Source organism: Falco cherrug, chromosome 5 (genome assembly GCF_023634085.1).
Source record: "Falco cherrug isolate bFalChe1 chromosome 5, bFalChe1.pri, whole genome shotgun sequence".
In the NCBI taxonomy this organism is placed as follows: Eukaryota; Metazoa; Chordata; class Aves; order Falconiformes; family Falconidae; genus Falco; species Falco cherrug.
Window position 1 is genome coordinate 57,730,031 of NC_073701.1, and position 19,854 is coordinate 57,749,884.

The window sequence follows — 19,854 nt, forward strand, 5'->3', positions numbered from 1 at the left end:
GCTGCTCCTACTTTTCCTTATAACTTTTTTTTTTAACAAAAAAAGCCTGTCTTGATCTTGCTTCCATGTTCCTTCACTGTAACCCCCCTCTCTAATTTGGCTTCTACTATACAACAGTATTCTCCTTCCTCCAAATTTCAGATTATCTTTAGTTGCATAGCCAGTCGCTGGAGCTTTGCTTCTAAAAACTGTACCAACTGAAACACCTCATCTGTTAAAGTGCAGCGAGAAGATTCAGGGTGATGTAGAATGCATGCTTTATACATCTGAACATCTTCACTGTTTGTACTGATTTCAGTATTTCTACCATTGCCACCAGTTGCCATATTTGTCTTCATCATCTATCCTGAAAGGAAAATTGGAAATATTTCGATAAAACTCCATTCTGCTGGTTCCAGCTGTTCTGCTTTCTGTGTTCACTTGATTTTCTTAGATGTCTACAGAAACATACAAGATAAAACAATTTCTGTTCTAAATGAAAAAGAAAAAAAAGATAATCCAATCTACAGAAGAATGATGGAGAATGGATCAGTAGAAGTCCATGCGAAATACCCATATGGTCCCAGTATATGGGAAACACAAAATCTTCTCATGATAATAGATGGGTAAATCACAAGAATGTTAGATAGCACACGCTACTGAGCCTGTCTTACACTACAGATTTGTATTATATATGCAGAAATGAAAGTCTACAATAAATGGTAAATCTGATGTGAAAGATGTTGTGGGCACTTTTGACTGCCCCAGTTGGCCTCTGCTTAACAGAGAAATCCTAAGGTTCTTCTAGACTGTCTTGACTCCCTGAGTAGTCTCAGACAGTTGACATTTTATTTTAAAGCAGCCTGCCAGAAAATTGGTAAGACTCCCAATTCTCAAATACCTTCACTTTCTCCAAAATAGATAAAAAACTTCAAGATAATCAACATCCATTAGAAAGTAACATAGCACGGTTTTCTTTTTTTAAAACACAAAAATATTACCATTTTACAGGGGTTTTTTAACCTCACATTCTCTAGAGTCAGAGACCAGAGCCTTATTTGACTGGAAAAGGAGAGTCCCAGTGGGACATAAGATTCTTTTGTAAAACTGATAGGACCAAGATAATGGTGTCTAAAGTCTTAGTGTGTGTCTGGAAAAACAATTTGAGGTCATTGTCTTAAGTCTGTTATTTGTTTTAATCTGAACAAATTAGATTCATAACAAGGCAAGTTCCTGAACATTCCCATTATCTGTAATGAGAGGTATACTGTATATTTACTGCTTCTAAGAAGTGCAGTCACCCCAAATCCATCCACAGAACTGCTGTGCTAGACCCAATTAGTAAGTAAAATGCACAAATGAATATAGACACATAGTGCATATGCTTTAAAACTCAATACTGTAACTAGCTTTATAATAACACTGAAGTCTGTTTATAGTTACAGGTATCTTAGTATATTACACTGCTTGAGATTTTCACGCTAACAAGCTGGAAATTGGAGGAAAAAAGACAGAAAATGTAGAGTCATTTCATAAGAGAAAAACATGCTGAAACTTGACTGATTGGTTTCAAAGATATATTTAATTCAAATTTCATTTGAGTTACAATACTTAATGCTGTTGCCAAATAATTTCACATTTTCACTAAAAAGACCTGCTAAACTTTGGTAATTAAATTTCATACCCTCAGGTCCCCCATGCTTTTTTCCTTTCTGTTCAGCTCACCATTCTGAAAGATGCTCTTTGTCCTATACAACCTTTCTTCACACCCTGTAAACCAGCCTCAGACTTTGGCCAGGCATGGTCTTTATCACCTCTTGCACAGTGGTTCACCTCTTCTTGAACAGGCACCCAGGGTCACTGTGAGAGGCAGGTCAATGTACTTATGCAGACCATTGATCAATCCTCTCCAATAATGCCAATGTTCTAACAGATTCATTGCCTGCCTCTTTTTAGTCCATTGAAATGGAAACAGACTCACACCCTGCAGAGCAGAATTCGCAGTTCTCTCTTGTCCATAGAAGGGCCAAATAAATGCTGGCCCAGAGAAAGGGGAATGCTAAAATGCTTAATGTCATGCTAGCCATTCCTGAGCATGGCTCTAACTCTCAGGAGTCCTGATGACAAAGATGCTAAGGGAAGTGCTCACTACTGGTAATTACTAGACACAGGATAAACACTACTATAGGTTTAAAAGATTTCTGTCTTCTCTGGGCTGTGAGGGCAGCCTTCTGACGCAAGCAACAGGATCTTCCTTTGGCTGTGACTTTAAAAGATACAAAATGTATTGCTTTTATACCTTTTTCATCTGTCTTACTGGAAGAAAAAAAAAAAAAACAACCAAAACACATCAGAGGAATCAACATATCTGGTGGGAAATAAAAATGTTTTACAGGAAGTTGAAAGCACAAATGAAAAGAAAAGCTCTCTGGTGGCAATATGCCTTGCATCTGTACTGACTAGTTAAAAATATGTCTTACTGTCAGCATAGTAGTACATCAATCAAATCTAAATCTCATTAGGATAGGCTATGCAGTTTTAGCTAAACACAAACTACTGTTCATCTTTAGCAAGGTGGACCAAAAATCACTACCAATAAAATGCAGTTAAACAGTGGCTAGAATATGACTTCAACATTAGCTGGATAACAGAGCATACTTTCAAAAGTGCTTTTGTGAGGCAAATCAGGCAAACCCGAAAGGTGAAAAATATTAATCCACTTGCTGGTTTGATAGCACGTACATGAAGCAACATGTTGGAAGTTTTGGAACTGGCAAAAGAATTCATCTGAGAAAATACTTTCATACATACCACAGCCCTTGTAGCAGAGGGACTTGCAGGCTTGTGACTGTTTCCATCATTCAAAGAATAATGTCAAAACACAAAGCCTGATCAGATCCTTCCTTCACAACACAGCTTCCTCTTCAGACAAAACCCATTAGAGCAATACAAATGAAGCTATTCCTCACCCAAAGTAGGCTGCTAGACCTAATGAACTTTCATCAGGCATACTCCTGCGTAGCTTCTCACACCCTCCTTCAGCTAGAATTTCTCAGCTCTATTACATTCAAAGCTTTGCTCTTGAACAAAGATGAAGCTCACCTTACACATGTAAGCAAAGCTGAGAGTTTATTGTTAGCATAATTACAATCTTAATCTAATTCAAGCAGCACTGTTAGTCTAGATCTAACTTTTATAGAAAACAAAGAATAATAATACAGGAAAAGTCACAATAATAGCAATAATGCAATTAAAATTATCTATCCCTTTCGCTGAATGTAAGGTTCACACACCCACACCCACACTCTGCTTCTCTGGGTCCTAAGGTCAGCGTTTTCACACTAGTGTTGGCAATGGGGCAATGTTAGGAGTTTTCAGCACCTGGAGTCCTTTGCCAGAAGGAATATGATGTTTGTGCTGGTGGATTCTTCTTCCTCCTCTCTTCTTCCTTCCTCTTAGGGCCATACGTATATATATTTGTTTGCTAACAGGCATTTACACCTTTTTCTTTCTTCAATTGGTCTGCAGCTCCAGGTTACATTTAAATTTACTATAAAAGGTGCGAAGTACGCATGCTAGATACTATTTCTTTGCTCTCTTTGTTAACCCCTAAAACCAGTTTTCTCAAGCTCCAGGTCTGCATTTTTACCTATTACTGAGCTTTTTATAGCACGGGGTCTTCAGTGCCCAGCCTGTGCCCCATCTCTTAACACCCCACACCTGCACTCCATGCTGCATCCCATGCCTCTGCACTCAGTGCCTCTGCTGTTCTACCAAACCTGTATTACTGCTACCTGTATAAAGTAGAGTTGTACCATGAAAAAATAAAAAAGATTTGAACAGCTATAGATGCTTGGTCAATTAGAGAAACTGCTGACAGAGCTAAACCGAGTAAAACAGGCAGGACAAGGGAAGACTGGGCACAGCAGGTCTGATAAGCCCCAGTCATGAGGCCTTGCAAACTCGGCACAAAGCTTATGGCTTTGTCACTGGCAATGGCAGCGCCATACTACATGGCTACAAGGTCACAGTCCTTCATAGAATCACACACAGAATCACAAGATGGTCAGGGTTGGAAGGGACCTCTGGAGATCATCTAGTCCAACCCCCTGCTACAGCAGGTTCACCTACAGCAGGTTGCACAGTCGTGTCCAGGCAGGGTTTGAATGTCTCCAGAGAAGGAGACTCAACCTCTCTGGGCAGCCTGTTCCAGTGGAAAGGCTCTACACTTTCCTAGCTAGGTCCAGTCATCAAAAGGCCAGCCCTTTTGCAGCACAGTGCCCATGACATGTCAAAATTCAGAGCAAGTAACCTACACCAGAGCTAAGCAAGCATAGAACAAGACAACTGTAAAAAACTGGAAAAATAGTTTGATTTCCCCTTAAACAAAATGTTCAGAACTTTTGACCAAAACAAAAAATTGACACAAAATCAATTAATACAAAATGTTTGCATGTATATACTGTTCATTTTTCTATGTGTGTTTGTGCATGTGAGAGCAACAAGCACATGCACACACATGTGAGCATGTGAGAGCACCCCCAAGAGAGGGAGGAAGTACACACAAGGTGGGTGGGGGAGTGATGATTGCAAGGAATTTTTTTCCTTTTCTAATAAACAATCCACTGAAAATAGAGACAACTGCAAATTCATTTTTGCTGAATTTATCCTTTTCAGTAGGGAAAAAAAATATGCCCTGGCCAAAAATATCCACAGTTACATGAATTTGAATTCAGCACAAGTGGTATGTTTCTTCAAAAAGACGCTTTGCATCTCATTTTATGGGCCTGCTGCCAGATATGTCAATAATGAAACTGGATACCACAGACCATTGATTTCACTAGGTCTACTCATGGGAATTAAGAGATGAGACATTGGTCCCAAAGGCACTTAAGTATTCTGCCATACTTATGCCCTGGCACTAATGTACCAAATCCATCTATACTAATGTATAGTCTCACATCAGACTTTTTTTTCTCAGAAGGTGTGAGAAAGTGCTGCATCAATTTGCTAATTTTGTGTTTACTGTCATTTTCCAAGTGAAGGTTGAGGCTAATTTCTGCTATGCATAACACGGATGTAAATATATAGTAACTCTACGAAATACATAATATCTCCATGGGAATCAGTAGCTGGTATGAAGGGGAGTCAAGTTCAGTCTCAAATTTTTGGCTGGGTGGTTTTTTGCAGTAACACTGCTCTAGGAAATCACACTGAGGATTTCTGAACAGATCTTATTAAGCTTCTCCAAGTGCTTACCCCAAAGGCATGCCGAAAATCCCACAGAACAATGACTGCTTCATGGAGTAAGAGCCCTACCCCTCCTTCTAGTTCCCCACATCAAGCCTCACAACATCCCTGTGGCAGGGGACCACCACCAAACATGACCACCCACTGCTATCTCATTAGCCTCCTTCTAGAGCGACACACTCCTCCAAGAGCCCAATTCATATTTTTTCAACAAGTTTCCTGCTTCACTCTCCAGAGATGCTGGAACCAGCCTTTGCTGTCTAAGATGTTTCAGTCTTCTCGTAATACAACAAATGAAATTAGGGAGGGATTTCAAGATCACAAATCTCAGTAATTTCCTAACGGATGCACTGAACATGAACCTATCATAGAAGACGATGTCTTTCATAATTATGAATAGCAAGAATTTCCACATGTAAAAACATGACAAGAGTCTCTATTCCAACTAAATACTTCCTTAAAAATATGAAGTCAGATACTGAATTATAAAACTATTTCTCCCCAACAGAACCTTTAAAGAGGCAGATGACTACCCTCTGATTATCCATGAGTCTACTAATAAAAGGCACAAATGTCTATTCTAGTAAAAACACCCACTCATGGCCAGCAATATGTTTCTAAAGAAGGCAATTATAAGTACCAGCTTCATTTAGGTTATGTTAGTGTAATGAAGCAGAATTCCAATACATTTTTAAAATCAATATCTCCTTCACATTCACTCTAAATGTATTTAGAAAGTAGCATTATTCACTCATTAGTATGAGGTTACTGAAATGGATCTGATTGCAAATGCATTTTGTGCAGATCTCACCTCAACCCCAGAAATACAGTCCCCAGATTTTCTTATTTTTGCGACAGAGCTTGTGCATTTTATAGGGAACAGGCCCCCCAACACTTAAGTAGAAACCACAGTCCACTCAAGTAATTTCCAACCTTGAGAATACCACACAGTGTATGTTTGACCAGGAATGCTGAAGTACTAGTCTCTGCTCAGCAGAACTTAGTACATTCACCTGGGGACTTTGGTAACAATTAACTGAGAACCAGTCATAAATATAAATACATAAACATATAAATATGTATGTCATATATGTACACACAACATACATATATATATATACACACACATATTTTCATAACATATGTTTCTACACCTAGTGAATTCTACCCAAAGGAGTTTTAGTTCATGGTCAAAGAATTTCCGTCTTGATATAAGCAATCCTCATGTTACTCCAGCATTGCCCCAAGAAGATAAAGTGCCGCTATTTCCTACCTACTATTTACCTGATTCCGCTGACGGGCTTGGGGGTTGAGGGTGAGACAAGGATCTACATGCTTCCTCTCTGAAAAGGCTAGTAGGGAGCTATTGGTCTATACTGACTTAAGGTTGTTGATGTACCTCTTTACTGATGAAAATAATAACATGAGGTAATAGAAGCCCATAGCAAGCTAGTGTAAGGCCTTTGCTCAAGAAACCATGGCTTAATGACCTAACCAAACCTTCAGTTGTCAACTTCTTGCTTTTCCAGGACCACGCTTTGTTCATCTTAAAAGCAAATTCTACAAAAATGTTCTGTTAGCGATTTTTAATACAAGGCAGGTGGTGGGTTGATACGGTGATTATTAACTAAGGTTTTTTCTAGCTTAGTTGATTTTCCAAGCTTCTTTCCTGTGACTGGATATTTAATTAATCATATATTTTAATTCTGTTCATGAAATGTGGTAAAGAAGAAAATGAGGTGAAATAGTTAATTAGTTGAGTAATCTGGATGACTCAAATAGCTCTCTAATTACAAGTTAGTCTAATGCATCACTTTGTGTTTTTGCTACCACCTGCCATTCTTTTACAAGGAAACAATGCTTCCCTAGTCATCTTGGGAGACATTAGGTTTTAATTCAAGAACATGTATTAGATCATACTAACTAAAAAAAAAGAGTATAAACTGGCTGTCATGCACTCTTTCATGCAATGCATAACGTAAGTTGAAAGTTCATGTTGACCTGTAATCAGTCACTAGAGGTTTAGGTCTTCATCCAACAGCAAGCTCTATACAGGTTGATTACTTCACCTGCTGCACTCAGCAGAAGGGACGAATTCTGTTTTCAGAGATGCACACACAAGTGTCTTCGATTTCAGAAAACAATATAAGGGTATACCAACAGCACAACTAGATTTAATTTTCTGTTTACACAGCTGTCGTGCTTTATGGGAATCAGTATCTGAATCAACTTAGTAGGCAGTACCTTTTTAAGCACAGGAATATTTCTGATCATATTTTTGACAAGAATATTTTCCATTTTTTGTGTGAATACATATGTGGCTATTGTAACACAATAGTAGTAGAATCATCCTTCCATAGGAAACCAGATTTCCTATATGACATTCATTGCCTTTTCATTACAAAGCACTATTTAAATACATTAGAGAATGAATCCTTTTTGCTGTGGCATTAGCTCAAGTCAATGCAGACTTATGTTTTCTCTAAAATCTATTATCACCAACTGATATCAAGGGAGATTTTGTTAATGTCTGCTGACAGTGTCTGTAGCATTCCCGAGAAACATGTCTCATATAAATTCAGCCTCAGAACAAAAAAGCCAAGCAGTTTCCACCACATTACAAAAAAAAATTACATTTGGGATATCATTTGTGATGTAGCACTAGTGGCAAGTGGAATGCATTTTGTGATTCCACATGAACCAAGGCTGCAAAATCACTGTCAATAATTCACATAATTCATAAGTTTAGGCTATACATAAAAGATGTCCATAGTGGTAGCCTGTGTAAGATGAAATTCTCTACTTGCATCAGATGAAATACAGAAATCTTAACAGTTTAAGCTTGCTGTTTTATTTCATTATTGTGACATCTTCAATGACTTCCAACAGAGCAAGTTATGTCCAGCCCTGCCTTAGAGGAAGCACAGTTGTTGCACCCAACTGGAGCTGTGCCCAATACACAAAGGGTGAATTCAGCCCCTGTCCATCCTGTGCTGCCTTCACTGAAACAATTATTTTCCAAGATTGCCCAGGGAACAAAGTAATACCATATAAACATATATTTTCCTCCCTTTTTCTCATTATTAGAGACACTTTCATAATAAAGGGCAAGCTTTGTTTGCAAGCATTCCCAGCACATTAATGAAAAACTTGGTAAGGAAAGTAAATGGCTTACTGGCAGGGTATAGACCCAGTTCCCATTAGTAGGGTGGAAGGACGAAGCATCGAAACTAATGTGAAGTGCACTATTAATAGATGATATATTGAGATTAGAAGGCATGTACACTAATTTTGCACAGGTGATCGTTTTAATACATGTTGTAAAAGAACTATCTAAAAGCAGCTTAAGGCTTTTGTTAAAATGGATCACGGAATGCTCCCTAGCTTTCAGTCGATAACCCCTTGCACATACAAGTATAAGGCATAACAGCGTGAGCTTCCTAACTACAGTTATAAAGGAAAGAGGCTCCTGAGATTTTATGAAGAGTAGCTTAATATTCCAGGGCAATAAAATATAACAGAGGCAAACCACTTCTCCTGACAACAGAATGCAGCGCCCACTTCCTGATGTACAAACAACTATTTTCATAACACAGCTTATTTGGGGGGGGTGGGGGATGCGGGGATGGAATACATGTCTGTGCGCTGCTTCCATATTAAGAGAAACACGAAGTCCAATTCTTACTTTCAATGATTCTGCAGTAAGATGATGCAAATTAGTTGTCTCTTAAAAATCTCTCCTGAAAACAACATTCCCGGGAGCGGAAGAATTATTACCTGTGCATTTAGTTGTTGCTCTCAATTAAACTTCAGTGAAGTTACAAGCAGGGTGCAACAGCCATTTGCTACTTCAGAAGCAGCTTGCCGTAAATGATGAAACAAAGAAACTCTTCGGCTCTACCGATTGAGAACTTAACTCGATTATACGGTCACCCGAGATTTATTTCCTTCCCAAGAGTATATATGCTTAAGTCCACACAGGGGAGAGAGAGAGAGACCCTGAACAAACACCCCGTTTTTCATGACGTGGTTTACGCCAGAAATACAAGCCACGACTATCAGAATGCAACCGGCGGCGGAACTTGGCGCCGGCGCTGGCGGCCCCCCGCACCTGTGAGGCAGCACGCGCGCTGCCAGCCAAGCAGCGGGTGCGTGCCCCCCGCCGCACCGCACCGCGCAGCCCAGCGCCCGCCGCCGCAGCCGCAATTCCCCCTGCGAAACCCTGCTGCCGCGAGCCCTCCGCCCGCCCGGCGGTTTAAAAAGCCACCAAATGTTAAGCAGGAGAAAGAGGGACCGAGAGGCGGGATTTGCTCGCGCTGCCCCAGCCGCCGGCCGGGTCGCCGCGATCCGGGGCCGGGGTGGGGGGGCCGCTCCGCGGGGCGCGGGGCTCGCCCGCCGCCCGCCCCGCCGCCGCCCGCTGTCCGCGGTGCTGAAAGGCGCTCGCGCCGCCCGCCGCTGCCCGGCCGGGGCCGGCGGCCGTCACCCCGGCGCGCGCCGAGCCCCCGCGGGGCCGCCCCCCCGCCACAGCCACAACAGGTGCGCCGGCGGGTGCCCGCCGCCCGCCCCGCCCCGCCCCGCCGCCCGGCCCCGGCCGCCCCCCTCACCTGCGGCGCGGAGGTGGAGCAGGAGGCACAGCGCCCGGAGGCACGCGGCCGCCCGCCGCATGGTGCGAGCCGCGCTGAGGGGAGCCGAGCCGAGCCGAGCCGAGCCGAGCCGAGCCGAGCCGAGCCGAGCCGAGCCGAGCCGGGCAGCGCCGCGCCGCCGCGTCCCGCTCCCCCCGCCCCCGCCAGTGAGCATGCCTGGGAGCGGGCTGCGCATGCGCAGCGCCGCACGGGCGGGCGGCTGCCCTGACCTGCCGCCGCGGCGCCGCCTGAGGCGAGGGGCGAGTCGGGGCGGCGGGAAGCGGCGACGGCTGGGGGTGGGTGGAAGATCGCCCGCTCGCCGCCGGGAGACGGGCTTGTGGAAGGGAGAGACCTCCCGTTCCAGCCGCACTACGGGCAGGAGGCGGCAGCGAGGGGGGCGGCTTCTCCCTCAGCGCCCTGCTGAAGCAGCGGTCGGGGCTCGCCGGGCCGCGGAGCGGTGGGGTTTGCGGTTCCCCGGTACCGCAGCGCTGGTGAGGCTCGTCCCGGTAGATGTGGCATGTCTGGGAGGGCCACGGCGAGGTGTGGTTTTGTGTGTGCAGTGGAGCCGATCCTCCCCTTCGATATACTGCGAAACGCCTTGTGTTGTAAAATAAGCAGTTAGCGGAAATTGTGTGATGGAAGTCATGGCTGATACAGGAGTAAAGTAACGTTTGCTTGAGACCTGCTGAACTCTGGCAAGTGGTTCAGACCAGGCTGATGCAACACGTACTCGGGAGACACTTAGCAATTGGATTGCATGGGTATCAGCGACCCACATAAAGAGGCCAGATGTGAAACAGAACTGTAACAAGATCGTTTTCTAAAGTTGAGCTTAATTGATCAAAAGGGTCACTGAAGGCTAACCTTGAGGGGAAGCAGCAGATGGGTCACCCGGCAAGTGATCCATCTACAGCCTATTGCAGGATGTGGCAAGCAGCGTACACGCACCATCAGGCCTGCAGCTGAAATGATGCATCCTAAGTAGAAAATAACAAAGGAGATTAACAGAGCTTGCATGCTTCTAACTGGCTTTGAATGAACCTTTGTGGAAATCTTCACATAAAGATGGGAAGGGCTGCACTGGGCCTGATATCTAGATGCAACTGCATGTGTGACTGTATGTATGCAAATGAGCTTCCTTTGCCAGCCCCCACACGGCTGTTCACATACATACAGCCAGGTCGTTCGCTTGACAGCAGCATAAATGAAAAAAGGCTTAGGCTGGAAGACAGCACTTGATCTTGAGCTCTGCCCAATATGGGGAATTAAAATGATCAAGGGGATTTTTGAACAAGGAGTGGTATTTGAGCCCTGTCATCTCAGTAATATCTCTTGTAGGTATTGTGCCTCAGATGCCCTGCTAAGTAGTGAGATTTCTGCTGCTTCCTCTACTGAGATGATAATTTGCTGTGGGTATACACAAATTGCAGCACATCCTGTTCCAGTTTAATCTTATTAGTTCTGACTACTAGAAATGAAAGCTAAAAGAAGTCTATCCATGCGATGCACCCCACTTGTGTCCCCACAACTACAGTTCCAATGTGCCCAGGACATATAGGAAAAACAAGTAGGGCACTGTACTTACTTCCCTCAGTGAGTGGTGCAGTGCAAATTACGATTTAGCCAACTTCTGGAGAAAGACAAAAGAAAAATTTACTTACAGTCCTCTGATGTTTTGTTACTGTCAACAAGTCATCGCCTTTGTGTGTTCTAGGTAAGGATTTAGGGTCAAATATGTCAATAGGATAACTCCACTGAAGCTAATGGTATTGATTTGTGCCCATGTGGTTACAGATGAGGCAGCTGTGGTTTCATATGATTGAGCACTGTAGCAATAGCTACTCACCTCACTTGCAGAGCCCTAAGGCGCAAAGACCAAATGACTCACCACTACTCTGGTAAGAAAATTGTTTTCCACTCGGAAAATGTCTTGAGATACGGTTTTGAGCCCACATCCAAGAAAACTTTTAGGCTTCCAACTCATACTTAAGATGAATTCAACGGGAAGCTAAGGCTAAATAATTCGCTGAATTTTATATCAATGCATCCTTTTCAAAGGCAGTCTTGTCAATGCAAAATGGAAGCATTACTGTGGAGTGGGAAGCTGTTACACAGAAAGCGAGCTAACACATGTTGCATCAGCTTGAATTCTCTAGCATCACTGATTTTTTATTTATTTTTTTATTTCCAAATATAGAACATAATATTAACACAGTGGAGATCACTGGTGTGTGACTTACTCTAATATAGTGTATTATGTTGAGAGCTGAATTAAGTGTTCAGCTGAATGCTGAGTGTTACCAATATTTGTGAGGTAAATAGTATGGGATATTACTAATTCTTTTCAATGTTTTTTCCATAGTACCTTCTTCTCTTACGATGTGACAGACTGAGTATGCTGCTGAGAAGTCACTCAATATCGGTTACAGTTAACAGAGACTAGTCCAAGTGTTGGGAGTTCTTGCTGTTTCCCTGCTCTGTCATGCTGACTAGGACATCTTCCTTGTCTGGGAATCATTTAGCACTCTACTTCCATTGACAAATTGCTTTAAGAGGAAGCTAAAACAATGAAAGCCAAATTGAAAACCAGTCTTCAGTTTAACAGGGCAGCAATTAGCATAGATTGGTAAGCACAGAATATACCTGAAGAAGAGAGAATCACACTTTTGTCTGAGACTAATAATATGGATGCTCATATCTGTTGTCCCTTGACAAGGGAAGACTGAAGCACTGTGTAGTAATAAATGAAAGCAGGTTGGAGGAGGAGGAGGGGTGAAGAGGAGGTTATATGCATAGATCAAAGGATTCTTTGGAAAGATGAATGCAAATCAGAAAAATAACTACTTTTTGGTGTGTGCATGTGTGTGTATAAAGTGATCTCAGCAGAGGAAAGCTCATGATATGTACGATTAGATCTCACGCTAAATTATATTGCTAGGATGGGAAGAGGGGTGCTTTTAACACAGTGCGGAAAGGTAACTGCTACAGGAGAAGTGTCAGGAAGGAGCTTGTGTCCTGAGAAATTGCCTGTGGGCAAAATCATTATAGTACCAATGAAAATATATCATATTCCTCAATGAGTATTGTCATTATAGGATTACAGCCTTCTAAAGTGGTCTGAGACTTTCCAGTGTATTTTTGGCAGAATCTCCAATACAGACATGAAAAACTGTCACTGACTTAGCTGAGACACAGCAAAAACTTTCATAGCAAAAGAGAAAGAAGATGCAAGGGTATTTTACTCTCTGAGCCAAGTAATTTGTGACTATGTGTGTAGATCTGAGACTTCAAGACTATTATGCAGATTTTGGCAAGACCATGTTATAATGTTTATATAATTTTAATTTTTTTTTTCTAAAGAAGTTGACTATAGCTCAAGTGGAAACAATTCACTCCTATTTGGTGAGGCTGTTTGGAAGGGTTCAAATGGATTAAGGGATACCTGACCAAAAGCTGCCTGTTTAAAAGAGACAAGACAGACAACTGTTAATCCCCAGTGAGAGCACCTAAAGTACTGAATGAGACCTGTAAAAGGCTGGTGTGGCCCTGATCAGTACTGAGGGCAAGACATGGGTACTTGCAAATGCATTTAGCCACACTGATTTGGCTCTCTGTCCAGGTCCATTCATAGCAAGTATCTGCAACAGCAAGTGGCAACTCTGATTTCATTCAGCCCAGGTACCATGTCAACATTTTCTCTGATTTCAAGTTCTTGTCTCTTTTATGCTATTCGTACCAGAGGGTAGTAAAGATACCACCCTCCAGTGTTCTACCAGGAGTGTCAAGATTTCTAAAGTCAGGTACTTTAAATTACAACACAGACAGAAAAAGATGTAAAAAGAAGTTTCAGACTATCCTTAGAAGACCTTTACTCAAGGCTAGGTATATACCTCTTGAATTATACTTATTTGTATAGTCAGTTATTTTATGTCAAAGTAATTTAGTATGATATTAAATACTCATTAAATGCTCTTATTAAATACTGGTAAAAAAACCCACAAATACGTGTGTGTATACCAATATACATTTAAATATGGAAGGCAAGTTACTCATGGTTACAAGTAACAACACAGCACATCTCTAAATGTTGCAGCTATGCTTGAGATTTAAAGTAAGTTGCACAGTACAACGTATGCACTAGATTCAAACCTCTCAACACAGAAGTAACTAAATTTGTGTAGAGATAATAATAAATGATAATAATAATAACAATAATAGTAGTAATAATAATCTTCTGTCTCAAGTGAATCAATCTTCAGGCATCTCTGATACAAAACTCTGATCTAATTCATAGATGACAGCATTAGGGTAAGTTCAGGTTCAGATAGGATGAGGGAATCTGGACATTTCTCTATTTGCAGTGTTAGCCTCAGACTGTTTACTTTGATGTTATATTTCAAGAAGCTCGCCACTCCTTGAAATAGAAAATAAAAACCAGTCAAAATCTTATTAATTGAATATGCAGTTTTGTGCAAAGTTGACTTTCTTCTCCTAGCCCAAGTTGTCCTGGTTTCAGCTGGGATGGAGTTAATTATCTTCTTAGGAGCTAGTGAAGTGCTGTGCTTTGGCTTTGACTTTTTGATGAGACTTTTCAGTTCCTCAGGCCTCGCTTGCAAAAAGGCTGGAGGGCCACAAGGAATTGGTAAGGGACACAGCCAGGTCAGCTGACCCGAACTAGTCAAAGAGCCTGGGGGGCTGGCTGGGGTGGGCAGGTCACTGCTCAGGGACTGGCTGGGCATCAGTTGGCAGGTGGTGAGCAGTTACACTGTGCACCATGTGTTCCTTTCTTCCTTTCCCTCTGGATTTTAATCTTTCCCTTCCCCGTTTCATTATAATTGTTATTATTGTTCTTTCATTTTTATTCTATTTCAACTATTAAATTGTTCTTATCTTAGCCCTCGAGTTTTACATTCTTGTCCAACTCTCCTCCCCATCCCTCTGGGTGAGGGGGGAGTGAGCCAGCAGCTGTGTGGTAATTAATTACCAGCCGGGGTTAGACCATGACACAAGTAAACAAGACCAAATTGCCAGTCATCTTTCTGAGATTAGTTTAACATTCACTGTTTTCTTGTATAAGAACTAAACTTGATTTTCATGAATTTGAATTTGCCTGACTTGGCTGCCCATTGGCTTTTCAAACCATGTTTCTGAAATGTACTTGCAACTAGGAGGAGGTTCCAGTGCATCAAGAACTGCAGCACCTTAGGCGGGATGACAAGAACATGAACTGGAAACTGTCATCTGTCAATATTGACTTGACATTCATGGAACATTAGGGGATGGGAGTCAGAGCAGTTGTCCTCAACAAATAACAAGTAAACATCTTGTATAATTAATATTCAGCCTGGCACTATTCAGAGATTCAGTGGGTAGAAGAATTTTTTCATCAATTATTTTGCTTTAGGGCATCATTGGATTAATTTTTGATTAGACACATGATATACTGTAAACATAAAGATCTTAATGTACTTGCCCTAGCCAGAAAGTTTAGATAATTGGTAGGACTCTGTTATCTCTTCGTGTCAGGCTGAAGTTAAACATGCATTTGCTGAGAGAGAAGGTACCCAGTCACCCCAAGACTTCACAGGCTGGGCCCAATAAAATCTCTGGATAAACCCTATGTTTATCTATCTCTAGGTTTGGGAGGTATGGGGTTTTTTGTGGGTTTTGTTTTTGGTTTTTTTTTTTTAAGTTCAGTGGCAGCTTTAAAGGATCAAATCTTCACCTTTCTACTCACACTGCTAATTATACATACAGACAGTCCTACTGAAGTTCACGGATGGCCTAAACAATTTTTCTTCAGCCAACAGTCAAGACCATGGAATGAAACTTCACAGGTAGCCACAGCAAAAGCTTATTTACTTTCATTCCAAGTTAAATCAACCTTCCTTTATGCAGCATAAACCCACAGCATAATACACATAATAATTTGTTCTAAAATCTGTCTCAAACAGTTTTCCTCTGGGGAAGAAGATGGAGAAAAGAATAAACAACATCAGGCAGATGATAGTTATATTGCTTAATACAATTTTGGTAGGAAGACCAGTCTCACAGCAACAGATTGGTATAAATTGGAACAGTATGGGCCTGTGTGCAGTTTGAGGAGCTTGCAGCACACTCTTAAATCTGAAGTCACACATTTTATTAGAAATATTACCTTTCAGATGTTTTGTTTGCTTGCTTTAGAATATAAACTGGAAAGCAGCAGCCTGTAATAAATTCATATCTTGCTTAAACAATATATGTACAAATATATTAAAGATATATAATATAACATTTAAATAATGTTTAACATTAGATCTAATTGTAAACAGGGCAATAAAGGAATTATCAAAAAGATAAAAAGTCTAGTGCACACATTTTAAAAATAAACTCCCCCTCTCTCTCCACTTCTTCCAGGTCTCTCTTCATCCAGGGCTCCTCTTCCATACCCCTCAGAGCTATTTAACTACTTTAGCAGGAACCAGCCACAGCTGCACATCATCCACATCAGCCAACCCATCGCCCCTGAAGCCAGCCCACAGCAGCATATTATTACTGTTAACTAACCTGCCTTCATTCCTCTATAATTCCTCTACAGGCTACAGGTTTGGAAGTATTTTTAGGAATTATGAAGATAGTATGACAATTTGCTAGCCAGCCTAGGTACTGAAGTATACATAGCTGTATTGAGAGTTGTAAGTGTTATTGTGATTCACAAATAAACCAGAATTTATTCTTTAGGGGAGAGTCAGAGAACAGTTAAATAAAAATTTCAGAACATCTGCAGTTTTTAAATCTCTAAGGTTTCGTGGCATCCTCTACTGGAGGGTGCTTTTCTTTTCTGGTTGCTTCTAAGACCTATAATTTCTTCAAGATTTGGTCTGAAATTTTCCATATCTCTTTCAAAGAGCTTTCTTAAATTTTTTTCCAACCAATTTACCTCTACTTGAAAATTTTAAGAGGTGCTCATTAAAAAGATGTCGCTAACCAAGCTTTTGATCCAAACTAAAAGCTATTCTGATATCAGGATGTATCTATTGCTGTTACCATAAAATCTTGTCCCAGATTTGACAGAGCTATAAGAACTAACGTTTTCAGTGTGTGTGCATGAGAGTTTCTGGAGGTGGTGACTGTTTTCAGCTGGAAGCAAAATTCTCTCAAAATTCTATCTGCCCTGAATATGCTTCAGTTCTGGTTGCTGGGTAGAATGCTTGTGGGCCATTCCATCTGAACAAAAGTGCATGCTTCGTTGCCAAGGTAGGAGGACTTTTGTAACTACAATTCTTAGCCACAGGAAGTCATAGGGTGGCAGAATGGAATATAGGGAACTTCTTTCTGTACCTGCTTCTGCAAGTGTGAAGGAGATGCTCAGAGGGGAATATTGAAACAGGAAAGGAAAATATTAGCAACGTGAGACAGCACAGGCATTAAATACTCTAATGCCATGTGATTGCAAAAGGAAAAACTGAAGTACAGTAGTGCATGGGGGAAAATATAAAAGACAATACAAAAAGTGGTCAGGGAAACAGGAGATGGCAATAGAAGCATGAAGGCCTGTGGATAGTTAAGTAAACACTATAGTTTGGAAAAGAATGCCAGATTTTTTTGTGGGTTGAAAAAAACATTTTAATTTGCTGAGCAGCAAGTAATTTTATCCAAACAAAGAAATAAACAAAACTTCCCGCTGCAATTTATAATCTGGAGAAATAAAAATGAGAGGCCAGCATTTAGTCATTGTTTCTCTTAATGCCAATTTAGGGATTGCAGTCCTGCTCTACTAGTCACATGGATGCCCTCACCAACACCTAGGGGACACAATAATTAAAGACAAGGAAAATAATTGTGCTTACTAACCCCGACTTTTTAATTGATAAAAAAGGAAAACAAAAACTAAAAAGAGAGCACAAACAAAAGGAATAACTATTTCATTTTAATTCTTTTTATTTATCCTTTTTGTGGAAAGGCTTTAACAAAGACTGCATCACTGAGTGTGGTCTAGCCATATGGAGTTCAGAATATCTACTTCTTCCAAGTAGCAGCAAGTCTTACCATAACATACTGTAAATAACAAAGTTAGTCTATAGGTGGATCAGCCATTCCAGCTAAGGACTGAGCAGGCCCACGTAGTTTATCACAGACAACCTAACCTGTAGGGTTATAGAGGAGCAATGGATAAAAATTTTTAATCTTACAAAGTCTGAAAAGTGGTTTTATAAAAATAATTCATTTGGAGAGCTGTAAAAAATAGTAACCATATAAATATATCTCAATAGTCTTATTTATAAAAAATAAAAAGTCTTTCTAACATTCTCTATTCTGACTAATATTTTAATTTAAATAGATTTCAATCAATGTCCTGGTAAGAACTTCAAAATAGATATATCAATCTAATTTCTTGGCAATGTTTTACCACTTTTTCTTTCACAGGACAATGCAGTCTTGTCATCATATTACAGAAACGTTCATGAAAAGAAAAATCACTATTGCCGAGCAGTGTATTGCAGCATTTTTATTTCACCGTTCATTTTCATTTATCTGGCTGTTTCTTCATTTATATAAGCCAATGGACAAACTACAAAAATTGCAGTGAACTTGAGAATAGGATAAATGCTTTCTTTTGCTACTTGCTTTATAATCTCATTTTTCTATAACTTCAGAAAAGGAGGAGCCCATCGGATCAGAAGTATGGGCTTCTTACTGTCTACAGACTCATTGTCTTCATCCACCCCTAATCCACTCTTGACATGTTTGCATCATGGGGCATCAAATCAAAGCTATGTCCACCTTTGCTTCTAATATGTCACTACTTTTGTTTCTAAAGAGAATAATTTTTTTTTTAGTCTAGAACCTTTCTGATACTCAACTATGTCATAAGGTTTATTTTCTTGAAAATAAAGTTATTTCAGCCTTCCAAGACAGGTCTTGTTCTTTCCAGTCACATACAATGGTGATCTAACTCTGCCTCAGTTACTTTTCCACTTACAGTTGATTTTATACTTTATTAGTATGTAAACCACTTCCAAATTATAATCAAATTTCTACAAAGCACAAAGATTTTTGTACACTTTCCAACTTGCAGCATAAAAGGAAACAGTGTTAAAAACTGAAGAATTGTAAATTTTGGTCTTGAGTCTTTAAAAAGTATGTTTAGCGGTTTACAGATAATGTATTTTATCTTTTAACACTTTAAAACTGATCCTTAACTAACAAAGGATGAGGAATTCCTTTATTTATCCAGAGCACTTCCTAGCAGAAAGTAATTCCCCTAAAACCTAACCCATAAATACATATTTTTATGTTCTCCAGTCATCACTGGTAGGAAAATAATTACAAATACCTTTCCAAACTGAGAAAAATACCCTGACAAGATTGGAATGATTTAACATTACAAATTTACTAATAACCAACTGTGAATCAATACTGTAATTTTTCTGTACATTTTGATACCAGAAAACAGTAACTAAGCCACAGGCAAAGCGCATCACTCATCCTCCAGCAGCTGGTACCCTGAGAGCAAAAATAGCCTCTAATGCTTGAAGTGGCTCAGGTTGTAGAGGACATTGTCTGTGTAATGATTTCAACTTGCTGTTGATTCTTGGGAATCTGTACAATTCCAAGTTATTTCTAAAATGCAAATTGGAGAGAAAATAATCTGATATGGAAGGTTTCAATTGAAACATTGTTTACGCTTGCACAGCCAAGCCAAATACCTCATTGTTTAGACTCTGTTACTAAGTCTTACATACTTTTAAATCAGCTGAGAATGGCTAAATAACAGTCTCACTGTTCTGGCTCTGTCTTTTTTGGATGCGATCCTAGGTCAGACCTCTAATCTGACTTTGTAATCTGACAGGAAGCTGCACTGGATTCCCAAATTTGTGTTGAAGAGCACTCTCTTGAACTTTTAACATTAACATTAAACATTTCCCATCCATTTCTTTGTATAAAATGTAGTCTCTGAGGAGCTAAATTAGATGTCTAAGGAGCAAGGAAGGAAACAGCAAAGCACATGCCTACTGAC

General features: G+C 40.6%; 1 protein-coding gene across 2 annotated transcripts in view; it reads right to left on the reverse strand.

Moving 5' to 3' along the window:
- Window positions 1-9,961, reverse strand: part of PTPRR (protein tyrosine phosphatase receptor type R) — a 148,351-nt gene extending 138,390 nt beyond the window's left edge. For both annotated transcript variants that reach the window (XM_055712525.1, XM_055712523.1), the window contains exon 1: window positions 9,834-9,961. In XM_055712525.1, coding sequence (XP_055568500.1) covers window positions 9,834-9,894 — 61 coding nt within the window. In that variant the 5' untranslated portion in view covers window positions 9,895-9,961. The remainder of the gene's footprint in view (window positions 1-9,833) is intronic.
- Window positions 9,962-19,854: the final 9,893 nt, after the last annotated feature.